At 39.0% G+C, this 20,175-nt stretch overlaps 1 protein-coding gene and 1 non-coding gene across 2 annotated transcripts in view; one reads left to right on the top strand and one right to left on the bottom strand.

Moving 5' to 3' along the window:
- Nucleotides 1-5,830: 5,830 nt before the first annotated feature.
- trnaq-cug (transfer RNA glutamine (anticodon CUG)) lies at nt 5,831-5,902 on the bottom strand. Its single transcript has one exon. It is a non-coding gene; the product is annotated as a tRNA-Gln (tRNA).
- Nucleotides 5,903-6,785: 883 nt separating this feature from the next.
- Nucleotides 6,786-20,175, top strand: part of cfap52 (cilia and flagella associated protein 52) — an 88,733-nt gene continuing 75,343 nt past the window's right edge. Inside the window, exons 1-5 of the mRNA XM_072558428.1 lie at nt 6,786-6,922; nt 8,423-8,622; nt 10,989-11,125; nt 16,085-16,213; nt 17,000-17,099. Coding sequence (XP_072414529.1) covers nt 6,862-6,922; nt 8,423-8,622; nt 10,989-11,125; nt 16,085-16,213; nt 17,000-17,099 — 627 coding nt within the window. The 5' untranslated portion in view covers nt 6,786-6,861. The remainder of the gene's footprint in view (nt 6,923-8,422; nt 8,623-10,988; nt 11,126-16,084; nt 16,214-16,999; nt 17,100-20,175) is intronic.

Raw genomic sequence — 20,175 nt, 5'->3', positions numbered from 1 at the left:
TTAATATACATTGTAAACAGTTGCAGTCCCAGCACTGATCCTGTGGAAACGCATTGACCACAGAGCTCCAGGATCTGTGAAGCAGTCCCTTAGCTCTATTTACTGTTTCCTGCCCATAAGCCAATTCTCTATCCATGCCAATATGCTACCTCCAAAACGGTGGGCTCTTGCATTATTACTGAACCTTTTATGTGATATCTTGTTCTGGAAGTCCAAATACAACACATCTACCCCCATCTTCTCTGGTTGAGACTTCCTAAAAAAAACTAATAAGTTGGGGGTGGTGATGGTCTCGTGAAATTATTGCTTAGACTATCAATCCAGAAACTCAGCTAAACCTTTGAGGACCCAAGTTCAAATCCCACCTGACAGATGGCAGAATTTGAATTCAATTAAAAAATCTGGAATTATGAATCCACAGATGACCATGTAACCATTGTCAATTGTTGGCATAATCTATCTTCCTTTCTAATATCCTTCAGGGAAGGAAATCTGCCATATATGTAACGCCTGACCACAGCAATGCGGTTGACTGTCACATGTCCTCTGAAATGGCCCAGTAAATCATATAGTTGAATCAATGTCTATGAAGGCCCAACAAAGAAATGAAAGTCTATGGATCACTTGGCATCAAACTAGGCAATGAAAACAACAATAGCAAAAATAGACCTGCTGACCCTGCAAAGTCCTCCATACTAACAACTGAGGTCTAATGCCAAAATTGAGAGGCTGACTCACAAACTGGTCTGACATAGTCATACTGACAGGATAATACCTTACAGATAGAGTCCCATCACCACTATCACCATTCCTGGATATTTCCCAACCCATCAGCGGGACAGACCCAAGAGAGGTGGTGGCACTGTGGTATACAGATGGAGGGAGTTGCTCTAGGAGCCCTCAACATTGACTCTGGACTTCATGAAGTCTCATGGTTTAAAGTTAAACATAGGCAAGGAAATCTCCTGTTGATTGCCACACACCCTCCTCCCTCAGCTGATGAATCAGTGCTCCCCCATGGTGAGCAACTCTTGGAGGAAGCACTGAGGGCACAAAACATACTCTGGGTGGGGAATTTCAATTGTCACCACCAAGAGTGGCTCGGCAGCTGCACTACTGATTGTGCTAGTCGGGTTATAAAGCTCATAGCTGCTAGACTGGGTCTGCAATGAGGAAACCAACAAGAAGGAAAAACATGCTTGACCTCATCCTTACCAATTTGTCCGCTGCAGATGCATCAGTCCAAGACAGTGTTCGTAAGAGTGACCATCGCACATGGAGATGACATCCCACCTTTATATTGAGAATGCCCTCCATCATGTTGTGTGGTATAATCACCATGGTAAATGGGACAGACATTGAACAGATCTAGCAACTCAAGATTGGGCAACTATGAGGTGCTGTGGACCATCAACAGCGGCAACTCCAGCATAATCTGCAACCTCATGGCCTGGCATATGCCCCACTCTACTTTCACCATTGATCAATGCTAGTTTAATGGAAAGTGCTGGAGGGCATGCCTGGAGTAGGACCAGGCATACCTAAAAATGAGCTATCAAACAGGGTTAATTGCCAAACAGCATAAGCAGCAAGTGATAGACATAAATAAGCAACCGTACAACCAATGGATCAGATGTAAGCTCTGCAGTGCTCAGTTGATGAATAGTGATAGATAAGTTAATGACTCACTGGAGGAGGAAACTCCACAAATGTGCCCATTCTCAATGATGGGAAGAGCCAATACATCAATGCAAAGATATGTTTGAAGCAGTTGTAGCATTCTTCAGCCAGAAGTTCCCCAAGTGGATGATCTCATTTTGTACTCCTTCAGTTGTCACTTGCATCAGAGATACCAGTCTTCAGCCAATTTGATTCATTCCATGTGATGTCAAGAAACAGTTGAAGGCACTGGATACTGCAAAGGCTATAGGCCCTGATAACATTCTGGCAATAGTACTGAAGATTTAAGCTCCAGAACTTCAGTTCCCTTAGCCAAGGTGTTCCAGTACTGTTACAATACTGGTATCATCCAATAATAAGGATAATTGGCCAGATATGTCTTGTACACAGGAAGCAGGACACATTCATCCCAGACAATTACCACTCCAACAGTCTACTCTTGATCATCAGTAAAGTGATGGAAGGTGTCATCAACACTGCTACCAATCAGCACCTGCTCAGCAATAACCTGCTCAGTAACACTCAGTTTGGATTCCACCAGGGCCACTCAGCACCTGACCTTATTACAGCCTTGGCTGCAAAATGGACAAAAGAGCAGAATTCCAGAGGTAGGTGAAAGTGACAGCCCTTGACATCAAGTGTGGCATCAAGAAGCCCGAGCAAAATTGGAGGAATTGGCATCAAGGGCAAATCCCTTGCTGAGATATTTGTTTCATCAGTAGTCACAGGTGAGGTGTCGGAAGACTGGAGGTTGACTAACGTGGTGCCACTATTTAAGAAAGGTGGTAAGGAAAAGGCAGGGATCTATAGACCAGTGAGCCTGAAATCGATGGTGGACAAGATTAGAGTGGTGCTGGAATAGCACAGCAGGTCAGGCAGCATCTGAGGAGCAGGAAAAATCGATGTTTTGGGCAAAAGCTCGATGGTGGGCAAATTGTTGGATGGAATCCTGAGGGACAGGATTTACATGTATTTGGAAGGGCAAGGACTGATTAGGGACAGTCAAAATGGCTTTGTGTGTGGGAAATCATGTCTCACAAACTTGATTGAATTTTTTGAAGAAGTAACAAAAAGGATTAATGAGGGCAGAGTGATAGAGGCGATCATTATGGACTTCAGTAAGGCAAGGTTCCTGATGGGAGATTGGTTAGCAAGGTTAGATCTCATGGAAAACAGGGAGAACTAGCCATTTGGATACAGAACTGGCTCAAAGGTAAAAGACAGAGAGGGTCGTGTTGGAGGGTTGTTTTTCAGACTGGAGGCCTGTGACCAATGGTGTGCCATAGGATCGGTGCTGGTTCCACTGCTTTTCGTCAATTATATAAACGATTTGCATGTGAACATAGGAGGTATAGTTAGTAAGTTTGCAGATGATACCAAAGTTGGAGGCATAGTGGACAGCGAAGAAGGTTATGTCAGAGTACAACTGGATCTTGATCAGATGGGCCTATGTGCTAAGGAATGGCATTAACTTAGTTAAATGTGAGGTGCTGCATTTTGGAAAGGCAAATCTGAGTAGGAATTATACACTTAATAGTAAGGTCCTAGGGAGTGTTGCTGAACAAAGAAACCTTGGAGTGCAGGTTCACAGTTCCTTGAGAGTTGCAGGTAGATAGAATAGTGAAGAAGGCTTTTGGTATGCTTTCCTTTATTAGTCAGAGCATTGAGTATAGACGCTGGGTGGTCATGTTGCAACTGGACAGGATGTTGGTTAGGCCACTTTTGGAATATTGTGCGCAATTCTGGTCTCCTTCCTATTGGAAGAATGTTGTGAAACTTGAAAGGGTTCAGAAAAGATTTACAAGGGTAGGGTTGGAGGATTTGAGCTATAGGGTGAATAGGCTGGGGCTGTTTTCCCTGGAACATTGGAGGCCTAGGGGTGACCTTTTGAGGTTTATAAAATTATGAGGGGCATGGATAGGATAAATAGACAAAGTATTTTCCATGGAGTGGGAGAGTCCAGAACTAGAGGGCATAAGTTTAGGGTGAGAGGGCAAAGATATAAAAGGGACTTAAGAGGCAACTTTTTCACACAAAGGGTGGTGTGTGTATGGAATGAACTGCCAGAGGCAGTGGTGGAGGCTGGTACAATTACAGCATTTAAAATGCATCTGGTTGGGTATATGAATAGGAAGTGTTTAGAGAGATATGGAATAAGTGCTGGCAAATGGGAATGTATTAGGTTAGGATATCTGGTCGGCATGAACAAGGTGCACACGAGGTGTTTCTGTGCTGTACATCTCTATGACTATCCAGGGCAAAGCAGCCTATTTGATTAGCACCACATCTACCAGCATCCATTCTCTCCACCACACACTGAGTAGCAGCAGTGTGTACTATCTATAAGATGCACAGAAGAAATTCACCACAAACATCTTTAGACAGCACATTCCAAATCCACAACCATTTCCATCTCGAAGGACATAGACAACAGGTGCATCCTCTGCAAGTTCCCCTCCAAGTCACTCACTATTCTGACTTGGAAACATATTATGTTCCTTCTCTATTGCTGTATCAATATCCTGGAATTCTCTCCCTAATGACATTGTGGGTCTACCTATAGCATGTGGACTGCAGTGGTTCAAGAAGGCAGCTCACCACCACCTTCTCAAATGCTCAGGGCTGGTAATAAGTGCTGGTGAGCCAGGGATGCGCACGTCTCACATATCAGTAAAAATATGGTTGGACACACTATTTCCCTTTCATGAAGTCACGCTAACTCTGCTGAATTAGATTTTGATTTTACGCTAGTTAGTATTTTCATCTCTCTATGTGTGGCCTCACACGGTCTGGTTGTGTTAGTGGCCTACAGTACTGATTTGTCCTTTCCAATGAAATCTTATTTTTTAATAACTATTTAAATCAATCTGTTCAGACATACAATGGCACACCTCTGGAGCAGTTGGGATTTAAACCCAGGCGTCCTGCCGCAAAACCTTTGTTTTGTATTCGAGGGTGTGTAGAGCTCAAATCAGCAGATCTAGTCACCTTCATGTGTGTTCTTCAATTAAAATTTCCTGGCTGTACATTTTTAAGTCTTGTTTTCTCATATCAAAACAAACCTCTGAAACTAAGAGAAAGTGAGGACTACAGATGCCGGAAATTTGAGCTTAAAAATGTATTGCTGGAAAAGCACAGCAGGTCAGGCAGCATCAAAGGAACAGGAAAATCGGGCATCAGCCCTTCTTCATGCTGCCTGACCTGCTGCGCTTTTCCAGCAACACATTTTTAAGCTCTGACCTCCAGCATCTGCAGTCCTCACTTTCTCCTCGAAGGCTTATGCCCGAAATGTCGATTCTCCTGTTCCTTTGATGCTGCCTGACCTGCTGCGCTTTTCCAGCAACACATTTTTAAACGTCTGAAACTGCCCAATTCACACCAGTGAAACTTTTAATATTTCAGTATAGTGCAATATAGAAAGTACTTTTAAACCAAGATAGACTCGTGTTCGTGTTCCTGTTTATATACATGAAATTTAGTGGACCCCTGAACTTTAAACTGACCTCCGCAATTTCAAGCGCACTTTGGCCACAATTATCCGATTGAATTAGAAACAAAAGTCCCATCTATAAAAGCATTTACCCTAACTTTATATAAACAGCGACATAGTGAAGTGTCGTGATATTTGTATTGACATTAATCTGTCATTCGCGGTCCTTTTGTTTTCTTTTTTTCTTGCTATTTGCAGCACCCTGTTCATACTTTTCAATGTGAGTTATTATCTATTAACAAAAACGTAAAAGTGGACGAAGCCCTGTGATTCAAGATATGATGGTATAAGCTGTTCCGGGAGATTAATTACATCCACCTCTGGGTTGTTTCCAGCGCTGCACTGTGCTCCAAAGCAAATATAGTTAATACAGTAAATGAAACTAAAAACATCATATCTATTTTACTGTTTTCTAATGCGTACAGTCCATCCGGATCACTCACTGCTGGATTCATGTAGTTCCCTCTTGATGCACTTGCATGGTACGTACTAATGAAAATGCATTACAATTAAATTTGTCTGAACCGTGTATCTAATTTTAAACTAGTTTTGCAGTTCGGCTGCAGAAGTCACTAGCGGCATACAAAATAATAATTCACGCTGTTTCTTTCTCTAAGGTAGTGGGAGTTGCATGAAAAACAGGAAGCAACATAATATGTAAGGTTCCACCGAGATTTGAACTCGGATCGCTGGATTCAGAGTCCAGAGTGCTAACCATTACACCATGGAACCCCCATTAATAGCAACATCAATACGCAGTTTCCTCCTTGATTACGACAGTACTGTTTCTAGGTATATTAAAGTATGATTTATTTTGTAATGTTCCTTTACAAATTAAGCGTGCAAAAAGTGCGCAAACATTGTACACTGACATTAAAACTCACCGTGTACATGTACACCCACTGAGATTTGGGTTGAAAATGCCATAATATTAAGCAAAACAAACAAATTATTCGGCTCTGAAACAAATTGGTTCCACATGCTTCCACTTTCAGAAATCGGTGGGGGAGAAAATTAAGGAATATTTGCATAACACGCATTGTTTTTTAAATGGCTTTACTGTAAATGATGTTTTCTTGCGAATGATAATAATCCTGAATTAATACCAACATAATAAAGCATTCGATTCAATCCCATCTTTATGAAGCTTTTTAAAATAGTTAACATTATAGAATATTTCACATCACTTCACAATTTTATTAAATAAACTAGTCCATAAATGCACAATAATTATTTTATGGCATTCAGGTTAGTCTACCAGAATAAAAGAATACTCTACATATTGAAGACTTTAATGTTGCTATAAATCGGAAATAAATTTTGAAAGTTCATGCAGTTTATTAAATAATGTCCTTCCGGCTCGATACCCCACTTGCAGCATGAATATCCCTCAGCGCGCATGTCATTGCCGGCACTACTGCTCCTCAGTGCGCATGTTTTTACCGGCACAGCTGCTCCTCAGTGCGCATTTCATTACCGGCACACCTGCTCTTCAGTGCGCATGTTTTTACCGGCACAGCTGCTCCTCAGTGCGCATGTCACTACCGGCACACCTGCTCTTCAGTGCGCATGTTTTTACCGGCACAGCTGCTCCTCAGTGCGCATGTCGTTGCCGGTCTCCTAGCGACGGCTTGTACACAGTGTACGGTAGTTGCTGCTCCCATTGAAGATTCGCCTCCAAACAACAAGTCATGGCCAAGGAAACTGAGGACTTCTCGCAACTCGAGCTGGAGTCCATCATTGGTTTTAATGGTGAGAGGCAGTAGCTCAGGTGGCAGGGTGTTTGTTCTCTGGTTGTTGTGGTCACACTCTAGGGTCTGTATCTACTCGAAGCTGTGTCCCTGCTCTGTCTGAGGACCACACTCTGTCCACAGTGAGCTCCTTGTCTGGGCATCTTCCCCCCCCCCACCCCTCCCTGACAGGGGAGTCAGGCCGACTGCTCCTGTCCTGTTAAAATTTAATTGCATTCTGAGATCACTGCACTGCATTTGCAAGGAATGTCTTTGCCAAGACCTTGCTGCTCATGCTTTGATTCTGCCTTAGTCCGCTTTCCCTCTTCCCACTGTCCTCTCTGACCTACATTACTCCCAATCAAGAAATACTTCAATTTTACGTTCTCGGTCTTGTTTTGAAATCCCTCGATGTTTTTTCCCCTTAATACTGTAATCTCCCTCAATACGCCAACCCTAGCGATCTCAGCGGTTTTCCGCATAGAGGATCCCCAAATTTTATCTCCACTTTAAATTACCAAGACCCTAAACTCTGGAAGTAATTCCCAGAGGTTCTTTGCCTCGCTAGCTCTTTTTCTTTCTTTAAAGTGTACCCTAAACTCACAACTTTGATCAAATTTTTGGTAGTCTCTCTAATGTCTCCTTATGTGCCGTGATGGCAAATGTTGTTTAATAATACTCCCACACAGTGCCAGAAAATGTTAAATATAGTTTTTTAAAAAAAATATTTTCTGATCAGTATATAAGTTAGCTCGCTGAGCTGGAAGATTTGTTTTCAGACTTTTCGTCACCATAGTAGGTAACATCATCACTGAGAGTCTCCGGTGAAGTGCTGGTGGTATGTCCTGTCTCTCTATTTATAGGTCTTGGTTTCTTAAGGTGGGTGATGTCATTTCTGGTTCTTTTTTCAAGGGAAGGTAGATAGGATCTACCACCAGCACCTCACTGGGGACTATCACTGATGATGTTGCCTAGTAGGTGACGAAACATCTAAAAGCAAATCTTTCAGCTCAGCGAGCTAACTTACATCCCTACCATCAACTTACATCCTTAGCATCAACTACAAATCTTCTCAAAGTTTTCTGATCACTTCAGATTCTTTATTGAAAACTAATTGTTTTATGAAGCTTCTAAAAGTTTATATTAGTTACATTTATTGAGAAATATCCATGCCTAGCATTTTTAAGGCTATAGTACTCTGTAGTAGGATGATATAACAGAAATGACAATCCAACTGAATATATACTTAAATAAAAGCGAAGTACTGTGGATGGTTGAAATCTGAAATAAAAGATGCAAGTGCTGAAGAAACAGTGTTGTCGTGAAAGAAACAGTGTTAATATTTTGAGTCAACAGATTTGTCATCAGAATGGTATTCAGTACAGACTTAAGTGGCTAAGCAATCCACAACAGATTAAACATTTTGAGAGCACAGCGTAATGCAAAACATAGCATTCTTGTAAATGTAAGCATTCTTTGATTCTGGTTCACTTTAAGTTAGATTGTATGGCTGTTTTTACAGGAAAAGTACCTTCTGGCTTATTTGTGCATCCTGATTGTGAAAATATAATTTATCCTCTGGGATGTACAACCATTGTACAAAACCTCAAGACTAGCCAACAAGCTTTCCTGGAAAGTCATACTAACAATATCTCCTTCGTTGCGGTTAGTAGGAGTGGAAGATATATTGCAACAGGACAGGTCACTTATATGGGCTTTAAGGTAAGAAGAATGTTTTGTTTTACTGACTTTTGCCCTGAGCAAATTTAATTCTGCAATGCATGAAGAATTTAGAATATCAAGAACTTGAAATTAACCATTTTTTCCTCCCCTTACTGAATACAACTGCAGAAACAGTCAATTGAAGTGTGTGCAGAACAAAATACAGAGGATTTGTATATAAAGATTACCAAATCTGTTGAGACCCAGAATACAAAGTAAACTATCCTCGTATTCAAACATTTAGAGTAACCATGTAGATTTGTAGTTATTCTGGAAAGAGAGGAAAGGAATACAAAACCATTTAATCAATGGTAATCTAAATATGGCCATTCATGCACACATTTTGGCTGCTGCTTTGGACATAAACATATTAGTTCTATCTACTTTCCTTCTCTCTTTTAGTTCCTCTTCTACCTTCTTGTTCTCCATTTCCCAAAACCAGTTAAGCCACCATCTGACTGCCCCACTCCCCATCCTGCAATATTTACATGAGTCTATTACTTGTCCTCTGTCTTCTTGCTGCCACTCCAAACTTGAATCACTCTTGGATAAGACCAAAGCTGAATTATATGCTTTTTATGACATTCTGTAAAGACCATTGAAGCACCCATTGTTTGCTATAGGTTCCTTTTACCTAACCTTTTATCTTGTGTACACGCCAGTGGCAAAATTTAATAGTTCCTTTCCCCACCCACTCACTTTCACTCCAATCATCTCTGTGGCCTTGGGTTTGATCCACAGACCAGATCCTTGCCATCCTCAATCGTATTGTGGTTGATCGCATTGATATCATAATTTTGACAAAATCCTGTGTTTTACATCATCCGCCTTGCCCAAACTACCAGGGTGGCAGAGTGCTTCATGTGACCAAATGCCATCATGGAATTTCTATTCCTACTGCCTGTATGATTACCATCCAGTTTCCTCCCTCAATCCAAAAATGTGCAGGTCAGGTGGATTGGCCACACTAAATTGCCCATTAGGTCCATTAGTCAGAGGGAAATGGGTCTAGGTGGCTTACTGTTCAGAGGGTCTGTGTGTACTTGTTGGGCCAAATGGCCTGCTTCCACACTGTAGGGAATCTAATCTAATCTTTGAGCACTTATTGTTATTTGAGCCATTGGATTCTTTTAATATCCTTACTTGCCGACTGCCTCACAAAGCTTCACACTTCCATGCCCTGGTAGAATGTGTTATGGACCAGAGGAGATCCCTTCAAAATATATTAAGAAGGTAGCTGAAACCTTAACATTTTCTTATTTTAAATGTAAATATGAGATCTTGTGTTCTGGATGTAATTCAATTTGTCAAACTACTCAATGTTAAGCAAAACACAATTTATTCAAACACTATAGTTAAAATACAACAAAAAAAGGAATTTGGAAATTTAACTCTACTAAAAAAACTTAACAGAACAATAGCTACAGGAATTATTACTAAGTAACTGTTCTTATATAGTACCGTCCGATAAACACACTCTTGGAAAAACAGATCATGTCACGTACAATCATATCAGCAAGAAAGAGATACATGCAGCAGCTCCCCAGAGAGACAGAGTAGAGGGCAAAAGATGTTCATTGCCTTCCAACCCTTCTGAGACGCCAGTGACAACTGCCAAAAGCTCTCGAAAATCCTGGTTCTAGGAGGACTTGACTACAAACACTCACACTGCTTTGTATTGTTCCAAATTTTTAAAAAACCCGAAGGCCTCACAAGTTGTTTATCTTTTCATAGAGACTTGGTACCTGACCCCTAGTCTCTCTCTAAAAGAAATTAGGACAAAACACACCTCTTAAAGCCACAATGTCATCACAAATGTATGCAATCATACAGTGCGGCTCTGAATGCCAGTGCTTATCTGGGTTTGCAATGGCTTTTTAAATATGGCGTCAACACCATGGATGCCAGCATAAGCCAGAGTTTCTAAGAATATTTCTGCCTGTGGCAAATGGGTGAATTGGGTTGGCGCTGGATAACGGGGGGATGCCACTGATGCATGGCACCTAGTTAATGAGATGAGTTTGGGGTGATTGCATGAAAACATATGCTAGGTTTCGCAGAGAGGAACACTCCATGAAACTCAATAAAAATGACACTTTGCTAACATATGGTAAAATTTCAGCCCATTGTCTTTATAGTAAAGGCAAATAATATCAGATAATTTAACACCAGAATTACCTCTAATAATTGTAATTTTTTAAAAAATCTAAACAGAAATGCTTATTTTTGATTTCAAGTCCTCACCACTGTTGATTTTGTGATCATTTAATGTAACATTTGAATGATCCACTGTGTTGACAGTTCATATTTTACTGAGAGGTATTCAGTGTGATTGACTGAAATCTGCATATTGTATATCGTTGCAGGCTGATATCATCATCTATAACTATGTTGAAAAAGCAATTCATGCAACCATGACACTTCACCAAGCCAAAGTTGAATCATTAGCATTTTCCCCAAATGATCTCTATTTGGTCTCTCTTGGCGGTCAGGATGATGGCAGGTAACAGAGGGAACCTATTGTAAAATTTAAGTCAATACAAATAATGGGAAAACATTCCACTAACTGGAATTATATATAACACAAAAGAAAATTTTACGAAAAATTTGCTGAAATCTTCACTTGGTCTAGCCATTTACATGGAGAGAGAAACAGAATCGATGTATCAAATTGACAACCTGATAATAGTTAAGATTCTTGGCTTGAAATGTTAACTCTGTTTCTTTCTTCACAAATGCTGCATGTTCTATTTTTAATTTACATTCTCAGTACCGAAAATGCATTGTTCTTGGCAAATCGAAATTATTGTGGTTGTTGAAGGCCAATCGTTTTAGCCTAGGACATTGTTGTCAAAATTCTTTACGGTAGTTTCTTGGGCCTAACGATCTTCAACTGCTTCATCAATGACCTTTCCTCCAACAAAAGATCAGCATGCAAAGCTTTGTTCATGATCGTAGTATTCATTTTCATTCACAACTCCTCAAATAATGAACCAGCCAAAGGCATATGCCACAAGACCTGAACAACATTCAAGTTCAGGCTGTTAAGTGACAAGTGATATTTTTCCACATTTTTAGTCCACAATGGTCATCTCCAAAAAGAGAAAATCAAACTATTTCCCTTTGATGTTCAATGGCATTGATTTTGATAGTGGTATTATCATTGCACAGTCAATCCAAAGACCTAAGTAATGTTCTGTGTACCCAGATTTGAAACCTACCGTGACAGATGGTGGAATTTGAATTCAATAAATATCTGGAATTAAGAGTCCAATGATGATCATTTGCAATTATGGGGAAAAACCCATCACGTTCACTAATGTCCTTTAGGGAAGGAAACTGCCATCCTTATCTGGTCTGGCTGACATGTGACTCCAGACCCACAGCAAAGTGGTTGACTCTTAACTTTCTTCTGGGATGGACAAAAAAATCTGGCCTGGCCAGTGTTACCCACATCTTGTGAATAATTTTTTTAAAACCCACCATCTGAGTCATGTGAACTTCCATCGACCATAAACTTCATTGGACCAGATATATAATGTTGCTAAAATACTGGTGACTCACCTCCTAACTCTCAAAACATTTCTACATATACAAAACACAAGTCAGGTTCCTGATTAGCTCAAACAAAGCTAAAGTAATCCAGCATCATTAAGGACAAAATGGTTCATTCAATTGGCCTGTGTAAACATTAACTCTGTCCATCATCAATGCATACTGACTTCAGGATGTATCTCGTACATCCTGCAATATTGCTGCAACTTGCCAAGACTTTTTCCACAGTAGCTTCCTAACCTGTGATTTGTAACATCTAGAAGGACAATGGTGACAGACAAATGAGTAACCACCACCTCTCTTAAAGTCTTTCTTAAAGTCACTCACCAACCTGACTTGGAAATACGTTGTATTTCCTTTTTTGTGTTTTATCTTGGAACTTTCTATCTTAACAATGAAAATACCATAACCACATGTGTAGACTTCAAGCAGCCAGTCTATTAGAAATTAATTTCCATCAAATAAGTGGAGTTACAGAACACAAATATTAAAATTCAGACCAAAAAAATTAATAAAATAAGGACCTTTCATTTACAAAAATATCAGTTTTCTAGTGTAATCTGCAATTGCTGTCCAACTTAAATCATGCTTGTTCATCTCCCATAAAATAATAATACAGTGATATGTTAGCAAAAATGTCTTATACTGTTGGAAATGTATATTTATATTTTTGGGTTATGTAAAAGATAGAAGATATGGAAGATAGAAGATATTGGACATGTTCAGGTTTGAAGATGGGTTATACCATACAGTATCTTAGAAGTTAAGTCAACAGTTTAATGCCTGCAGTGGTTTACCTACAGTTTATAAAAAATCAAGCTTCCATCAAATTCTGTCCTTTGATTTCAGATGCTTGTGTGAGTTTTCTTTTGCATTTTTTCTGAAGAGAATATTGTCTTTTGTGTTGTGTGCATGTGTCTATGTTTGGGCTTAAGGGGATTTAGTTCTAATTCTGGATTTTACCTGAGCTGCTAACTGCTTGGTTGAAAAGTAAGTTTTATTAGAAGATAGGAGCAAGGGTCGGCTATTTGACCACTCAAGCCTGCTCCGCCATTCATGGGTGTTCATCGAGCTCAATAGTTAATCCTGCCCTCCCCCAACTCCATTGAATACTTCAGCCACAAGAGCCATATTTAGCCATATCTACCTCCTTTATTGTTTAGTAGTTTTGAGTGTTGCTGAAAGAAGTGACACCGTGTTGAAGCTTTTCCACTTGCACTCATTGAGACAATTCAGAAGAATGCCAATTTAAGGAGGAAAACAACATTTATGATGTATGACAGCATACTGTGTGTACTTACATGTTTTTTTTTCTGTCTGCACAAAACAGACCCCTGTCTATAAGAATATGTAGCCTCTAATGAATGTAGGTGCAACACACTGCAAGCCCAACTGATAATGATAAATTGGTTGTCAGCATAATTATTTGCATTCTCAGGGTTATTCAGCTGTCCAATTGTAGAATCACATCTAATGTTGAACATTGTGTTGTGAGCTTTGCAAGATCAGGGTGGTTGAATACAGTCAGTGCCTGTATCCTTTTGCAATCAACCATGATTAGCAAATCTTTGGAACATATGGTCTACATACGAGTATTGCACTGACACTGAGACATTCAATGTGGCCTGCAATGAACAACATTTGCTGGATAATCTTGAGTGTGTGAAGAATTATTGGATTATAAATTGGGTTCTCAGTGTGATGCAATTGTATGTACTGCGTACAATATATATAAATACACACAGCCTGTTCTTGAAAGGTGCCTTGACAGGGTTAATGCTGATAGGGTTGTTTCCCCTTGTAGGAGAATCAAAAAATGAACATTATCTCAAAGTAAGGGGTAGCCCAGTTAAAACAGAGATGAGGAGAAATTTCTTTTCTCAGAGGTTAGTGAATAAATGAAATTCTTTACCTCAGAGGCTGTTGAGGCTATGTCACTAAGTTTATTCAAGGTCGACATTGACAGTTTTTTGATCAGTAAGAGAATCAAAGGTTATGGGGGAAGGGCAGGAAAGTGGAGTCGAAGGTTATCAAATCAGCTATGATTTCATTAAATGGCAGAGTAGGCCCAAAATAACCTACTTCTGCTCCTATATGATTAGATTAGATTCCCTACAGTGTGGAAACAGGCCCTTCGGCCCAACCAGTCCATACCGACCTTCTGAAGAGTAACCCACACAGACCCATTTACCTCTGACTAATTGACCTAGCACTATGGGCAATTTAGCATGGCCAATCCACCTGACCAGCACATCTTTAGACTATGGGAGGAAACCAGAGCACGCCCACACGGAGAATGCGAAAACTCCACACAGACAGTCACCCGAAGCTAGGATCAATCCTGAGACCCTGACGCTATGAGGCAGCAGTGCTAACCATTGAGTCACTGTGCCGCCCAAATAAGATAAGATGTTGTGGTCTTATCTAAGATGTGCTATGCAGACTGATCAATAAAAGTAAAGAATGTTTCTTGGAAATTAAAATATGTAAATTGCTATTTTCTAAGGAAATTCTTTAAGTTCTTAGTTTTAGTTGTTTTAGTAGTTCCAAAACACACATAGTTCTTTGTCTAATATATGTTGAAAGATGTTTTTGTCAAATCAATGCATCACCAACAGAGAGAGAAGGAAAGTGAGAAAAAAGAGAGAGATTATGGAAGTTAAGATTTATATCAACCAAGTACAGGCCAAACCTTATCTCTCCACACTTCAGGCCTGCCTTTATTCCTGATGAAGGGCTTTTGCCCGAAACGTCAATTTCGAAGCTACTTGGATGCTGCCTGAACTGCTGTGCTCTTCCAGCACCACTAATCCAAAATATAAGGATGTCACTTAGAAAATCAAGGGAGCTGAAGTTGAGGACAACCAGTCCAAATACAATTACTAGCACAGGATGTGACTTAACCCAAAGACTGACAATCTAGGAACAGTAGCAGCCCAATAAATGCAGAAACATCACTTTGAGGTATTAGAAGTCTAACACCATGGTCCCACAGGATGACAAAGTCTCGTTGTCAACTCACAATAATGAGGGCAGATAAATTCTAACAATATTTCTAACTACAAGCATATGATCATCAGTCTAATCCAAAGACTAAATATCCAAGTTTGTTATTTTTTCAGGTATCTCAAATTAATATTTATTTTTCAGTTAATTATACCTGATTACTTATTTATTCAACATTGAAGGTTAAAAGTTGCACACTGCCTGAGAGTGTCATGAGGCAGATTCAAATGTGGTTTTCAAAAGTGTATAATTGTCTGAAGTGAAAAAAAACCTGAAATATGGGCAAAATCAAGGCAGTGGGACAAGCTGTATTGCTTTTGCAGAGCGCAGGCATGCAAATAAAGCACTGATTGGCCTCCTTCTATTCTGTAGCAACTTGATGAACAACATTCATTTTGCAACCTCATTGTCTGTTTTTCTTTTCCTTGATAATAGCAGTAAAGGTTAGATCAGTCACTCAGGAGCTTATTCATATCCTGCTGTAAGGTTGGAGTGTAACTAATTATACAAGTGAGACTGATTAAAGTAAAATAGTTGATGACTCACTGAGTCTCAACAGTAACTTCTAAGTATAAACTAAGTGGTAATCCCTGATGTTTCTGATAATGAAAGAGGTCTGAGTTAAAATTTCATGTGGTACTCGAGTTATATTTTTGTCAGTGTATTATTAATTACAGTGTTGTTTTATTGCTGTGTTGTTCTGTGTTGAAAAGTGTGCATGTGGACTTGGGTGAGGGTTTAAAGCCCATTCTTTAAATGAAAGAACAATCACTTTGTCTTCCAGTTCCTCCTTTTTTTAACGATTAAGCTACTCAAATTGCTAGATTGTTATCCTTTTTATTTCTGTAGGACTTCACAATGATTAAGAAACATTGTATATTTTGCTTTCTTCCTATTACAGTGTTGTCATTTGGAATATTGCAACAAAGTTATCTATCTGTGGAAGTCCTGCTTGTGTTGCCACTGCAGGAAATGCACTGACTGTAAAATTTGCTAATAATATGGACGATACCTTCATTACAGGAGGAACGTAAGTTAGAAAAGAAAATTGAGATTGTAATAAGAGCTAATGGCAAAACTACTCAATCTACACCAATTTCTACAGTGCTTTTGCACTGAGCTTTCTTTAGAAACTGGATAGTATACTGAAACAGAAAAAGTAGCTTTCAGCAGGCTGGAAACGGGGTGGGTAATTGAGGACGTACATAATATATAACATCCTCCATGAGATTCTTTGTTTTATTGCTGTTACAAAAATTTACATATATATTCAAAGCTTAAAAACATCTATGCACATTAAGCACAGTATATTTTTAAAATTGTAGAAATACCCCTGTTTTGCATAACAGATTCTAATGCTATCGACATTAAAATATTTAGAAACTATTTAATTTTAGTAAATTAAAATAAAATATGTACAAAAGCCTTTAAAAGTCAGAAATAGTGACTTTGAATTAAACTATTTGAAAAATATTCATTTTAAATTTACACCAGTTTAGTGCAAGTGCAAAAAACTCACACAGCTGGTTACTTTGTAAGTTGTATTTTAATTGGTGAGTAGCATTTCAGAAAAACTTGCTTAAGGAAACAATGATAGACAAAAAGTACATGTGGACTTGGGTGAGGACTGAGTCACTTCAATGTAAGTTTTATCAGATTAAAAGAAAACCTATCCATTCCTGTGCTGTAATTACACTAAAACTTGCAGGAAGTTCCAGCCTTATATGTTGGTTTAGATGATTTACACCTGAAATATCATTTAAGTAGGTAATGAAATTAGGTAATATTCTTTTGGCATATAATTTTCTTTTGCTAGTGGTACCCTACGTCTCTGGCTCCTAGATTTACCCAATAGAAAGATCCGTCCCACAGAATGCCAAACAGGACCTTTGAAAAGAATGATCAATTGTATTGAGGTGAGTGGCATTCATTGCTCAGATTTTCGATGTACAGTTTTATTTAGACTAATAATATCTCAAAGGATTGTCATTCATATAAATAACTGTATCTTCCATGTTTTGGTGATCATAGAATTATAGAATCATACAGTATAGGAGAGGCCCTTTGGCCCATCAAGTCTCCAAGACAAAAGAGTTACTTTTGATCTGCAGTGGTCCCATTTTCCAGTACTTGGCCCACAGCCTTGAATGTAATGACATTTCAAATGCTCATCCAAATACTTTTTAAAGATTGTGAGGTTTCCTGCTCAAATATTGTCCCAGGCAATACATTTCAGATTTCTACCATCCTTTGGGTGAAAAAGGCTTCTTCAAATTCCTCAAAACCATCTGACTTCTACCTTAAAATTTTGCCTCCTAGTTATTGATCCTTCAACTAAGAGGAACAGTTTCTTTCTTTCTATCCTGTCCATGGACCTTATAAAATCATATACCTCGGTCAGGTCATTTCTCAACCTTCTGTGCTCTACAGAAAACCACCCAAGTTTATTCAGCTTCTGTTCATCGATAATCCACTCCATCCCTGGCAACATCCTGGTGAATCTTCTTTGCACCCTCTCCAGTGCAATCACATCCTTCTTACAGTGCACTGTAAGTGTTCCTTATGCATCCTTAACTTCACTGTAAATCTCAAAATGTTGTAGAGCCAACACAAAATTCAGTGTCTCCTTCCCCACTGTAGAATTTCTTTTGACATGGTCGGTTCCTTTAAAATGTAGCTGACGAGCAGCTTAATCCCCATCCTAATATCTTGCAAAGAGCCCCCAATGTTGCTAGTTTGAATAACTTCTCATAATTAGGCATGGCTAAAATCAGTACAATTAGATTAGATTACTTACAGTGTGGAAATAGGCCCTTCGGCCCAACAAGTCCACACCGACCCTCCAAAGAGCAACCCACTCAAACCCATTCCCCTACATTTACCCCTTCACCTAACACTACGGGCAATTTACCATGATCAATTCACTTGGACTGTAGGAGGAAACCCACGCAGACACAGGGAGAATGTACAAAACTCCACACAGACAATTGCCTGAGGCAGGAATTGAAACCAGGTCTCTGGCACTATGAGGCAGCAGTGCTAACCACTATACCAGCATGCCACCCACAATTGTTAGTACAGCTTTCAAATTTTCAAAGGCACTTTGACAACCTTGCCTCTGTTCAAATTTTCTGCATTTCTTCAATAAATTCTTTAAATGTGCAACGACAAGTTCAGAACAAACTAATGATAAAATACATTTATGTCAACACAACAGAAAATTTCATATTTTGTCCCAGCCTGTATTTTCACTTTCTTAGTTGCTACTTGACCTTTCCCACAGTGTGGCCCAATGAAGTCACCTTGGCTTTGGCAAATCCAGTCTTCGCCAGATGTAAAACTAAATTGGCCTTTTGTAGTCAATCAAACAATTCAATCTAGTACGTAAATGGTCTTCCCAGTTTGAGCTAGAAACTAACAAATCATTATTATATAAAGTACTGTTACCAAATGCTTTGATTATTTCATTAGCTAATCATTGAAATGTTGCTGGTGCATTTTTCATTCCAACCTTTATAGCTTTGCACTAATAAAATCCATCCATTGTTAGAAAAAGTAATATTTCTTTAGAGCTTTCAGTTAAAGGAACATGCCGATATCCCTCTCATAAGTCAATTTTTTTGATAAACCAAATATATTTTATTTAATTGATGCAATCTTTCAGTAAAGGTATAGGATATGATTCAGCTTTTGTTATCATATTGATTTTGTGATAATCAATGCATAATTTTTGTGACCCAGCACAATAGATGAACACCAATGTCACTAATAATATCACTGTACATTATTATCTTCATCTCTCAAATAAAGCAAAAGATTGCAGTTGCTGGAAATCTGAAATAAAAACTCAGTAGATCTGGCTGCACTTGAGGAGTGAGAAATAGACTTAATGTTTCAAGTCCAGTACAATTCTTCTTTGGAACTTCAGTTCCAATGCATTCCCTACATTAATAATCGTGAAGCATTTATAATACTGTGTCGTAGCCTTTCCAAGTCACCTTCATAGTTTTCTGGAAGATAAGACATGATGCTATCAAACCTTTTAAGTATCTTTTTTTATCAGTCTGATGGTTGGAGAGTTAACATTTGAATTTCCCTTTTCAGATTCATTCTTCCATTGCTGTAATGGTTCTATTTTAAACCCTACTTCCTTCACTGCCAAATGTACACTCATCTCCCATCTATCTCTTACCTCATCCGTATTAAAATCTGTTTTCAATATCTTGACAGGACACACTCATTGACTATTTCCCTCATCTACATAAGTTACATAATCAAGTTTCTTCTTGATGTGATAAGGTCCAGTGCAACTTGCTTTTAATGGTTTTCCAGAGACAGTCAACCACAGTAATACGTTGTCTCCTGCAGCAAAGCTTTGAACCTTAGCCTTTTTATCGGCTTTAGTTTTCTCTATTTGTTGAGGTTTTTCAAATGTTTATTCACCAACTTCTTGAAAATTTGAGACATAGATTAAAAGCATTCTCAAACAAGAGATCAACAGGGACCATTCATTTAAAATGGAGACAAGGAAAAAGAAGTGTCACAAAGGGCCAAACTGTTTTCCTCAAAAGGCAGTGGAAGCAGAGTCATTGAATTTTTTTAATGCAAAGGTAGATAGATTCTTGATAAGCAAAGGAGTTAAAGACCATCAGAAATATGATGTAATAAGATCAGCCATGAATGGTGGACCCCAGGCTTGAGGTCCTCCTGATACTACTCCATTACTCCTGCTGATAATTCAGATCAGCCGTAACATAATTGAATTGTGGAGCAAACACAAGGGATGGAAAGGCCTACTCCTGTGCCTTTGTTCCAAGAACATCCCAATTTAATAATTTCAGCTCAAATACAGACCTCATTGGGAATATTCCAGTGTCTGAGGTTTTTTGGTAATGAGGCCACTGAACCCTAACAATCTGTTATGATTCCGGCTGATAGTAATACTCTACACGTCAGATTCCAGAGTATATTATTTTTACTGTTCCTTGACCA

This window comes from Chiloscyllium punctatum, chromosome 39, assembly GCF_047496795.1.
Source record: "Chiloscyllium punctatum isolate Juve2018m chromosome 39, sChiPun1.3, whole genome shotgun sequence".
NCBI lineage: Eukaryota > Metazoa > Chordata > Chondrichthyes > Orectolobiformes > Hemiscylliidae > Chiloscyllium > Chiloscyllium punctatum.
The sequence above is the reverse complement of the archived record's forward strand: the minus strand, read 5'-3'. Positions and strand labels throughout refer to the sequence as shown.